At 64.1% G+C, this 11,267-nt stretch overlaps 1 protein-coding gene across 3 annotated transcripts; it reads right to left on the bottom strand.

Moving 5' to 3' along the window:
• Positions 1–7,854, bottom strand: TH (tyrosine hydroxylase). Of its 3 annotated transcripts, none has more exons than XM_055294543.2 (14): positions 7,724–7,854; positions 6,737–6,817; positions 5,711–5,932; positions 4,574–4,748; positions 4,180–4,268; positions 3,952–4,019; positions 3,530–3,580; positions 2,970–3,115; positions 2,716–2,851; positions 2,563–2,632; positions 2,082–2,138; positions 1,748–1,843; positions 1,312–1,445; positions 1–466 (listed from the first exon to the last, which is right to left on the bottom strand). In XM_055294543.2, exons 1-14 carry the CDS (start codon positions 7,823–7,825, stop codon positions 307–309), a joined length of 1,587 nt encoding a protein of 528 aa, XP_055150518.2. In that variant the 5' UTR covers positions 7,826–7,854; the 3' UTR covers positions 1–306. The 3 variants fall into 3 exon arrangements, with proteins under 3 accessions (XP_055150518.2, XP_055150521.2, XP_055150522.2); XM_055294546.2 differs by having other exon boundaries at positions 7,736–7,854; XM_055294547.2 differs by lacking the exon at positions 6,737–6,817 and having other exon boundaries at positions 7,736–7,854.
• Positions 7,855–11,267: the final 3,413 nt, after the last annotated feature.

Genomic DNA, 11,267 nt, shown 5'->3' with positions numbered 1-11,267 from the left:
TAGAGACCACACTTTCTTTTATTGTGATGGTGATTGGGGCAGCAGACAGTGTCAGGGAAGGGCAGAGGGCAGCGCGGCAGCCCCCAGGACCCTGGGAGCCAGGACAGGACCTCACCACAGGCAGCACAACCTCACCACAGGCACACACACAGCTGTTGCGCTGAGAAGCAGGTGCAGGGGCAGTGGGAGCCTGGCAGCAGGGAGGGCATGGGGGGCACCTGGGACCCAGCCCTTCACCAGGGCCTGAGCTCCGGGACAGTGCAGGACCAGGGGAGGTTGGGAAGGGCCCTCGGGGGCACCCTGCACCTAGCCAATGGCACTCAGCGCATGGGCAAGGGTGTCCAGCTCGTCCTGGACACCCTCCAAGGAGCGCCGCACGGCCTGGGGGCTGTCCAGCACGTCGATGGCCAGCGTGTACGGGTCGAACTTCACGGAGAAGGGGCGCTGGATGCGTGAGGCATAGCTCCTGGGGAGGAGAGCGGCAGAGCCCTCGTCAGCTGGCGGGCAGAGTCTGCAGCCTCCAGGACAGGGGAGGCCAGGGGCCACGTTTCCACCTTCACAGTGGCTCAGAGCTCCCAGGGCTTTTCTGAGCCACCTGGTCACAGGCGGGACACTGAGGCCTCTTCCAGGGCTGGGTGAGGGGGTTCATGGGGGAGATAGGCTAGGCGCCTTTTCCACTAGAGACTCTGCCGGGCATCCCATCCCTCCCTGCACCTCCACTGGGCCTCCTCCGGGAAGCTTTCCTTGACCATATCCCTAAGGCTGTGGGTGGGATTCAGTACCCCTGTCCGCTGGACACATAGTCCCTGGCCTCAGTTTCCCCAGTGCACAACTGGAGGCTGGAGGAAAAATGATGAGACCTTTTATGAGGATGAGGCTAGTGGGCTTTGCTCCCCTCTCCTGACACTCTGGTCACTGCACCAAAGGCCCCCAGCCCTGGGGACCCCACTCCCACCCTGCCCCCCACCTTGACTCTGTCTATCCCCCCTGACTTCTCCCCATCCCAGGGCAGGGGGCCAGGACAGGTTCCACAGGACCTCCTCACAAAGCTCAGGCTCTGCCAGCATCTCCAAGACCGGCCTTGACCCGGCCACCCAGCAGCCCCCAGTGCTGCAGGTCTGCCCCTCCCCAGACGCTGGGATCCTTCTCACGGGTGGTGTCCCCGCTGTGTGGGGGCTGCTGCAACCAGGGGTCGGTTTTCTCATCTGTGACCTGGGCTCAAAGGTCCAGCCCTGGTCAAGGCCAGAAGGAAGGCCTGGCTGGCCCAGTTTGGGGGCACCGTGGGGGGCTTGCCCTAGGAGCCTAGCCCACCTGAGCTTGTCCTTGGCGTCACTGAAGCTCTCAGACACGAAGTAGACTGACTGGTATGTCTGGTCTTGGTAGGGCTGCACGGCCGCAGCTTCAGGGTCGAAGGCCCGAATCTCGGGCTCCTCAGACAGGCAGTGCTGGCAGGAGGCCAGTGGCATCACTGACTCCACTGCATGCCGGTCCCCGAGGGAAGTGGGGCACCGTGGCCTGATGCTGGATGGGTTCCTTGGGCAGAGTCACCCCCACCTCCCCCGCCGGGCCTTCTGAGGCCTGGGATAGTGTGGGGTGAGGACTGGGCAGAGACAAGCCTTCTCCCAAACAGAGCCTGAGTCCCAGAGGCCCAGGCCTCAGTTTCCTCCCGCTGGGAGCCTGTCCCCTCCCTGCACTGTCCCCCAGCCCTGCCCCTCTGCTGGGGGCTGCAGCAAGGAGAGAGTCTCACCAGGAGCTCCCCGTAGGAGGACAGCAGCCCGGCGCCGTAGGCCTTCACCTCCCCATTCTGCTTGCACAGCCCAAACTCCACCGTGAACCAGTACAGCTGCGGGGAAGCCGGGCAGCATCAGCCCAGAGGCAGCTGCCGCCCACCGGGCAGCCCCTGGTCACCCGTGACCAGGACACCACCCCCAGGGAGGCCAGGCCAGGACGCAGGCAGGCCAGGGTGAGGGTCACGATTCATGGGTGGAAGGAGAGGCCTCAGCCTCGACGGCAGGAGGGCGAGGCCTGGATTCAGAACCCCAAGCCCACACCCTGGGCCCTGCAGAGAGGGGTCAACCCACCGTGGACAGCTTCTCAATTTCCTCATCCGAGGCCCCCAGGGACGCCAGGCCAATGTCCTGTGGAGCGGGGAGGAGGATGAAGGATAGGGAGAGGCAGCCTTGGGTCATGCTCGAGGTGGGGGCGCCGGGGGTGTCAGCAGCCCCACCAGGGGTCTCTGGGACATTTTCCGGGCAGCAGAGACCTTCCCTGGCCACTCAGGATCCGCACCTCCACCGGGCCTCCTCCTCCAGGCAGCCCTCCTTGACCATATTCCTAAGTCTGTGGGCGCCGGTCCCAGGTAGCCGGCAGGTGGCAGCACAGGCCGTGGGAGGCTCTGCTCCAGCCCCCCCCATGCCGCGCGACTCTCGGGGCACTGAGCCTCCTTGGCGGGGCCCAGGAGCAGGCGGCACACTTCACCCACCCGCACATCGACGCCCCTCCCTCCCCCGGTGCCAAGCCAGCCCCTGGGTGACCCCGGCTCCCTCCGAGGCCACAGCGTACCTGTGAGAACTGCGCGAAGGTGCGGTCTGCCAGCATGGGCACGTGCCCCAGCAGCTCGTGGCAGCAGTCCCTGCTCGTAGGAGGGAGAGAGGGGCTGAGGGGCCGCCCGTCGCACCCCCCACCCTCGGGCTGGCGGCCAGGGCGTGCACTCACGGCTCAGGGGAGTGCATGGGCGAGGACGCGTGGCGGATATACTGGGTGCACTGGAACACGCGGAAGGCCAGGCTGGCCAGGAAGTCCCGAGCGGACAGCAGGCCGGCCACAGGCCGCAGCTGGAAGCCCGTGCGCTCTGCAAGGGGCCACGCTGGTCACTGCCAAGCCGGGACGGGCTGGAGCCGCGCTGGGGTAGGGCGCGTGGCTGACCATCCCCGGCCCCCGGGCTCCGCGCCTCTCCCGTCTGGGCACACCCTTCAGGAAGCGGGAGACGTCCTCCAGCTGGGGGATATTGTCTTCCCGGTAGCCGCTGAAGCGCTCCAGCAGAGCAAAGGCCTCCAGGTGCTCCCCGCAGGCGTGCGTGGCGTAGAGGCCCTTCAGCGTGGTGTAGACCTCCTTCCTGCGGGCAGCGGGGCTCAGGGCCCTCCAATGCCCCACCCCAGGACCCGAAACCCCCACCCTGAAGCCCCTCCTGAGCTGTGGGTGCCTCTGCTGCCTGAGCCCCTACCAACACAGGCCTCTTGGGGACTCCTGAAGACCCAAGCCCCTGAGAGGGGCTTTTGCTGGTGGCTTTAGGGAATCCCGGGGGACAGGGGGCCGTGAGGGGGCGGTCCCTCAGCACACTGGGGATGGCCCGTCAGGATGGGTAGCCTCTTCCTCCCAACCCAACATTCTGAGCCCTGCAAGTCCCTCTTCTTCCTGGCCTTAGTCTCTCCTGCTGTGCCAAGGTCCCTGGAGGCGGCCCTCACGTGCCAGGATTCCAGGAGGCATCCCCCGGGCTCCTCCCCCGCCCCTAGCTGCACGGGGGCCTCACCAGGTGGCAATCTCCTCGGCGGTGTACTCCACACGGGGAATCGGGTCGCCACTGGGGAGGGGGCCAGTGGTCAGCAGGTCCCCTCGGGGAGTGGGAAGGGCAAGAGGGAGGGAGGGAGCCTCGCTGGGCACAGGTCCACACCCGCCTAGTGCAGCGAGGCCTTTGGGTTGGAGGATGGACAGGAGGGTGCACCCCGGCTGACTGTGCCATGAGCCGGCTGTGCGGCCTCAGCGGGTTGCTCTAGCCCCTCTGGGCCTCAGTTTCCCCACTGGGATTTGGGGACATGGAAAGCCCTGGAGCAGAGCTGCCTGACTGATGCTGGTGACAAGATGGGTCCTCCCCTTTGTCCTTCCCTCCCACCCCCCAGGTCCAGCGTCAGCCTGCAGGACAGAGTCTGGGTCCCGAGCGCAGGGGCCCCTCACTGCCTGTACTGGAAGGCGATCTCAGCAATCAGCTTCCTCCGCTGGCGGTACACCTGGTCCGAGAAGCCCTGAGGGCAGAGGGGATGCACGGGTCAGGAGGCTGTGCTGGGGTGGGTGGGGGCACAGGCCACAGGGGTCCTGAAGCCGGCAGACTCCTGTCCAGGGTTGGGCTAAGGGTAGGGGATGTGATCAGGGGCAGGAGGCCTGAGTGGGGGGCACACCACTCACCGGGTGGTCCAAGTCCAGGTCAGGGTCAAACTTGGTGACCAGGTGATGACACTTGTCCAGCTCTGACACTTTTCTTGGGAACCAGGGGACTTTATGGGGGATGGAGGAAGAGATCATGGTGAGCTCGGAGCCGTGGGACCATGTCACCCACCTTGAAGCAGCCTCGCCTACAAGACTTCCAGGGGGCAGAGGCAGCCGGGGCTGTGATAGCTGCGGGGGGATCCTGGAGGTGGCCCCAGGCCCAGACACGGATGTGTAGCAAAACGGGGGGTGGGGTGGGGCCCGCAGAGAGGGAACCAGGCCACCACCACGGGGTCACTGTAGGGTCCCCCTGCAGGAGCCCCTGCACCCCAGCGTCTCAGCGTCATCACTCAAGAACAGAAAACCGCCTCACCCTTGGGCCCCGCGGGGCTGCGCACGTCCTCTGATACCTGGCGCACACCACTGAGCAGGGCGGCCAGGTCCCCTCGGGGCACCTCGAGGCGCACGAAGTACTCCAGGTGGGGGCCCCCGGCTCGCGGCCTCTGGGCGGGCCGGGTCTCTAGGTGGTGAATTTTGGCTTCAAACGTCTTAGGGAGCGAAAGCAGGAAGAGAGAGAGAAGGAGAAAGAGATAGAGATGGAGAGAGAGGGTGAGGAGGGGGGATAAGGAGCCACATCTGGCTGGCTGGTCAGGCCCTGCCCTTGACTTTTGTGCTAGCAGCACACAGAGCCCGTTCTTCCAGTCTCAGGTCAGCTGTTGGCCACCAGGCCAGGGTTTGCCACTGGCAAGTTGGGTTTTGTGTCACGTGCCTAACCAGGAGTTGTCACAGCTTGAGGCTTAACCTGCTTCTGGGCGGCTCTGTGTGTGTGTCCCAAGGCCGTGCCACACAGTCCGGCTCCTCAGCCACTGGTCAGAAGGTGCCTCCAATCCTGGTGGCCTCATCCAGGTTTGTAGGATGGGCCCTGAGTCTCACTGGCCCCTGAGCATCCAGGACACTGGCCGGAAGGGTCCGCTCCACCCCCACCTCCTGTTGCCTAGCAACAAGGGCGGTGGGTCGCAGTGGCCCTCGGGCCACAAAGCTGGCTCTGGGAGCTGGGGGGCGGGGAGTCTGGCTTTAATGTCATTTGGGAGCTTCTTCTGGGAGCTGGGTCACCTGCCCCCCGGGGCACAGCAGGGCCAGAGTGACTAATGCAATCAGTGGTCACCTCAGCTGCTGTGCTGGGTGGGTAGGAGAGGGCACGCTGCCCTGCTGGGAGCCCCCCATGTGTGCAATGGTGGGTGAGGGGGATCCAGGGGATGGGCAAGGCAAGAGGCACAGTGGGGCTTGGTGGCCTCAGCCCTAGGGCTGGTCTCAGGATCCCTCAAAAACACGGGGGTGTTTCTAGATGCCATGGGGGCTGAGCTGAGGCCTGACACTCCCCCGCTGCATTCTGTGCCAGCCACGGGGGCCTGGGCAGCTGCACCTCTGCTATAGAGGGGTCAGGAACTCAGCCCACACAGCCCCACCCACAGGTGAACTTGCCCCAGGGACACGAAGGCCACCAGCTCACCTCCAACACCTTCACAGCTCGGGACAGCGCCGAGGGCTTGGTGGCCCTCAGGGAGAAGAGCAGGTTTAGCACGGCCTTCCCTTCCTTCTCCTCAAAGGCCACGGCCTCCAGGGGGTCCCCGGGCTCCAAGGGGGCTGCAGCAGCCGCTGCTGCCACCGCCGCCTCCCGCTCCTTGCGGGCGTCCTCGATGAGGCTCTGCCTCCGCCCAATGAACCTCGGGGACTGTGGGGACACGGAACAGCCTTGCCTCCTCCATCTGCTGAGACCCGGGGACCCCCACCCAGAGCTGGTCCCACAGTCAGGCGGCGCTGATGGCACAGAGGCCGGGGATGAGAGCACATTTTTGAGTGCCTACTGCATGCCTGCTGGAGCAGATGCTAGCCAAGGTGCCTGCGGGCATTGCACGCCCTTCCCAATGGGGGCAGCCCAGCCAGAAGCGGTGGTGGTGGAGGAGGAGTGGGGGCTGGGAGGGTGCTCGCCACTCTGTGGGGAGCAGACAGACAGAGACGCTGTGTCACTCATCCCCAGGCCAGGCGCTAACTGGATTAGTGATGGGAAGAGGGCGATGCCTTGATGGACAGTGGCATCAGCTGCCGGGGAGGGAACGGTAGCTCAGGAAGGAGCTGCCCCCACAGGGCGCCAGTGAACAACCCCCTTACCCTCCTGGCTCCTGCACAGGGGACCCTTTCTCACACTCCCATCAGGATGCCCGTCCTCAGGCCCTGCCCCTCTGTGCCACCCCTCAGGTGCCCGCTCCTGGCTGCCTTGTCATCCCTCCACCCTTTGTCATAGCTCTGGGTGCAGGTGTCTCTCCCTGGACTCAGCGCCTCTGACCCCTCGATCCCAGAGCTGTCCCAGGCCTGGACAGAGGGGGACTTGGCAGACACCTGGGGCTCATCCCTTGGAGCTGAACTACCAAGAAGCCTCTGGGCCCCTTGTAGGAGAAGAATCAGCTTCATCCTGGGCTTCCAGGGTCGTGGAATGTGAAGGGGAGCAGCAGAAGCCCCTCCCAGAATTCCCTCTTACCCTCGGGGTGGGGGTGTAGGATGCAGCTGGGGCTGCAGTTCCAGGCCACGGAGAGCCTGTGAGGCTGGGCCCTGGGTCCCCCTGGGGAGGGGATGCCTGATGGGGAGCCTGGTTGGGGAGGGTGGGGAAGGGGGGGGGAGGATGGGGGAGGGCGCCCTGTGTCCCTGAGAAGGTACCTGGAAATGACGCTGCTACAACTCACACCACGTTTCAATCAAGGTCCATAAATAAAAACCCATTTTAAATGTGCCAGGGAGCCCACGGTGCTGAGTGCCCAGGAGGCACTGAAGAACCCTCCTGTAGGCTGAAAACTCCCGATTATCCAGCCTGGCCCACACAGTCCCCTGTACACAGGGTTTCCAAGTGCAGGTCACAGGGAACACAGACTCCATGGTGAATGAATGAATGAATGAATGAGGGAAATAAGGGAGGAACAGGCCAATGGGAATCGCCCCAGATCCCAGATACCCTTTGAATCTTGCCCCCTATTTGCCCAGGACCCCCCACCATGAGCTGCTGCTACAGCCTGGGAAGGGCCTTGGGGCTGGCTGCCTCCCCAAGCAGGCAGGCTGGTTGGGGTGCTGACCAGGGCAGCCGGGGCAGAGGGAGGCAGGGGCAGGTGGGAGTAGGGTGGGGGCTGTGTGCAGCAGCCGGGGACCTCTGGCCATCTGGGATTTTTTGGATGGATTTGTTTCCACGTTCCCATCGTTAAGATTCAAGATGAAACGACACAAGGACCCACACAACCCCTGAGGGAGGTCGGCCTAAGAGGGGCACACACAGGGACAGGCATCACCTCACCCTCCCCCAACAGGGACTCAAACACCAGGCACAGGGGATGCCGCTGTGCCCAGGACTCCACACCCACGCCAGGTCCCAGGGGTTTGCATGGACCCTGAGCCTGGGGCTGCCAGCCAGGTTGGGGAGTGGCAGAGGCAGCTGGCACTAGCCCTGGGCTCCGGTCCACTGCAGCCGCCGGGCACCTACCTGCCCTCTTACCATGATGGCCTCTGCCTGCTTGGCGTCCAGCTCAGACACGGCCCTGCGGAAGCCCTTGGCCTGTGGCGTGGTGGCGTCGGGGGTGGGCATGGCTCAGTGTGGAGGTCCGGGCTCCGTCTCCACAGCCCTGGCCCAGCAGCCTCTTATAAGCTGAGCTGACGTCAAAGCCCCCTCTGGGTCCCCCACCTTCCCCTCCTTACGTCCCCCACCCCTGCCTGCTGTGCCTGATGGAGGCGGGGGTGGGTGGGGAGGGAGGGAGGAAGGCGCAGGAGAAAGGGCGCGTCCGTGGAATCTAATTGCCTTCACTCCCCAGCCCTGTCTGAATCATCCTCAGCCCGCGGGCTTGCAGGGACCAGGGGCTCGTGCTCTGTGGGGGGCTGAGACAGCCAGGGTCCCCTTGGCCCCACACCCCTCAAGGGAGCACACAGGGAGGGGCCCTCTGGCAGCCCAGGGGCTCACTTTTAATGAACACCAGACCCTCGTGGCAGACAGACCCACAAAGCCCCAAGACGGGGAATCCAGCCTCCAGCCTGGACATCAGGAGGCAATTTGTTTGCTTCTCCAGAAGATTCCAGGCCGTAGATGTGGTTCCGAGGAGTGCCATCTGCCCTCAGCCCCCAGGCCCTGCAGGTGTGGCTCTTGCAGCGGCTCCCCAAGCTCGCCCCGTGGGGTCCAGAATGTCCCAGGAGGGCCCACCCGTCCCGTGTGGAGGACCCTGGGAGCCTGGAGAAGACCATCTCCAAGGAGACGCCACACGTTTCCAAATGGCTCCCACCTCCTGCATCACAGTTCCCACCAGGATGGCCAGGGCGACCAGGGCCAGGACAGCATGCCAGGGACAGCTTCCACCCACCCCACTCAGCCCCTCTATGGCCCACTGCTAGCCTCCTGGTTTCCCTCGGGGGTCCTGTGGCCCCTTCTTTGAAGAGCATGCATGTCCCTCAGTGCTGAGGGCCCTGACGCCCTTCCACTTGGAGAGACCTTTGCAGTTTCTCCTCTACCCCACCGGGCCCTGGGGCGAGGGTGACCCTGTGGTGACCTGAGAACTCCCTTGAGGACAACCTCAGCCTACAGCCTCCCCCGAGTTCGGTGTCCGCCCCGCAGTCCACAGGCACCCACATCCAGCCCACGCCCACTGGCACCTCCTGCTCCCAGCCACTGCCCCACCCAGGGAGAGTGATGCCCTTGCCCAGGGTGGCTTCTGGCCCTTATGGTGGAAGGGGAGGCCTCCTCATCCCTCTGGGGTCAGCAGAGATGGCCAGAGCCCACCTTGACAGTGGTGGACTGTACAGCGGGAAGGACGTGCCTCAGAGTGCATGGCCTGCGGCTGAACACTGCCACCGCTGGCCCTCCTGGAGAAGAACCATTTCCAACAGAGCATGGGGCTTCCTGTATCTGCTGGGCTTTCTGGTGTTGGCAGCCCAAGATGACACCCTGGGCCCAGCAGGAGCCAGAAGCCCTGACTTCTCGATGGCCTACCCTGGCTGGTCACTGTGGCACCCAGAGCTGGCATCTCTCAGGGCCTACTCTGCTCCTGTCAGCTGTGGGACACCCCCCTCCCCGTTCTCTCTTCAACAATAGCCCCTTAGACCTTGCCTAAAACTGCTTCAGCCATGGCATCCCTGTTCCACACCCCTCGGCGGCTCCCCGCTGTCCTCTGCAGGCAGGCTGAGTGCTCAGTCCGAGCAAAAGGAAGACCCCCCAACCCTTCCCACTTCCTGCCCCAGAAGGATTTGGGGCTCCGTGATCCCCAGTTTGCAGTGTCTTTCCTCATCCACCTCATGTCGAGGTGAGCTCCTGCACAGCCCACAAAACCCAGTTCCGTCGCGTCGCTGCTCACTCTGCAATGCCTGCCCTTCCTTGCCATGATATTAATGCCCCTCCCTTGCGCTCCTCTGGAACCTCCCTGGGGGCACGGAAGCCTACCGCTCAGCCCCTGCTGTCTCCCAGCACCCAGTGCAGACCCTGTCCTCTCGGAGATGCTGTGCCCCTCCACGGCGTTCCCCAAAGGCCTCCACCTCCTATGGGTCCTGCCCACAGTAGGTCTGGGTGCCTGCTCAGAAGGGCATTGGAGGGATTTGCCTCCAAGACCCCAGCCTGAAGGCTCAACCTCTGGCCTCACCCTGTGGCCTGTGAGCTTCTGTCACCCGGGGCTAAGGCCCACCCACCTGAGTCCCTGATGATGGCCCTCGGGTGGCCCACCCTCCATGCCCAGTGTCCAGGCCTGCTGAAGCTCTGCGTGGCTCCCCCGAACTCCCCTCAAGGTCCCCAGAAAGAGTCTCGTTTGCCTCCCCCAGGGTCGGCTGCTGGGGATCCCTCAGTGAGGCAGCTCCGGACCCCCCAGCACCCCACCCCAGCTCTGCCCAGGGCGGCCCCAGTGCTCAGGTGCCCAGGCCAGGAGGAGAGACATGCCTGATGAACAGCACGCTGGAGGTTCGTGGTCTACACTGCCGGATGTGGATTTAACCTTTCAGCAAATGTCTTCCACTGATACAAATATTGCTTTTTAATTCGGTTTCCTGCCAGGCCAGTTGTGCTTTCATGGAAGCCCAGTGGGAACTAAGCTTTCTAGACTCTTCCTTGGGGCCAGGCTCTCTGGAAGCAGGAGCCCAGGCCAGGTGCTGAGGCTGGGGAGGCCCCTGGACCCCTGCGGAGGCGAGTGCTGCCCTCAGGTCCCTGCACCTGCCCTGCCTCCAGCCTCCCGCCCCAGCCAGGCAGCATCCATCCCTGCCTGTCCATTCCTGGGAAGCCTGTCCCACACACCAGCCGCTTCAGGGCTGGGGAACCATGCTGTATCCCAGATCCAAGGCCCCTGTGGGCATGGAGGTGCCCCCGACTCCAGTCCTGGCCCTGGCCTCGCCTCCTTTGTGCCGTGGCCCTCCCCGATTCCAGATGGTGAGGATACCCATGGAGGCCCTGAAAGTCCACCCTGGCCAGCCTCCCCACTCCCAGCCCGAGGGTACCTCTCCAGTCTGGACCACCCAGGATTGAGCCATGCCCTGCGTCACCCACCTGCCTCTGGCCCTCTCCAGAGATGTCCACAAAGACCAGGAAGGCTCCACTGCAGCGCCCACGGGACGAGGCTCCTCCACACTGGGCACAGACCTGGAGGGAGCACACAGCTGGCCCCTGGCCTTGGTAGAGCTCAGTGCTGGGTCAGCCTGCAGCATCCACGTTCGGGCAGCTGAGGTGTTCACAGACCCATTCTGCAGATGTGAGGACTGAGGTTCTGAGGTGCAACTTCTCAGGGGTCATGTAGTGAGTCTCCAGCCCAGGTTTCCCAACTCCTAAGACACTGGTCTTTCCTTTTTTTTTTTTTTTTTTTCTTTTTCTGAGACCGAGTCTCACTCTGTCGCCCAGGCTGGAGTGCAATGGCGCGATCTCGGCTCCCTGCAAGCTCCGCCTCCCTGGTTCACGCCATTCTCCTGCCTCAGCCTCCCGAGTAGCTGGGACTACAGGCATCCGCCACCATGCCCGGCTAATTTTTTGTATTTTTAGTGGAGACGGGGTTTCACCGTGTTAGCCAGGATGA

This window comes from Symphalangus syndactylus, chromosome 1 (assembly GCF_028878055.3).
Source record: "Symphalangus syndactylus isolate Jambi chromosome 1, NHGRI_mSymSyn1-v2.1_pri, whole genome shotgun sequence".
Lineage (NCBI taxonomy): Eukaryota > Metazoa > Chordata > Mammalia > Primates > Hylobatidae > Symphalangus > Symphalangus syndactylus.
Note: the sequence above shows the minus strand (reverse complement) of the source record. Positions and strands in the feature narration are given on the sequence as shown.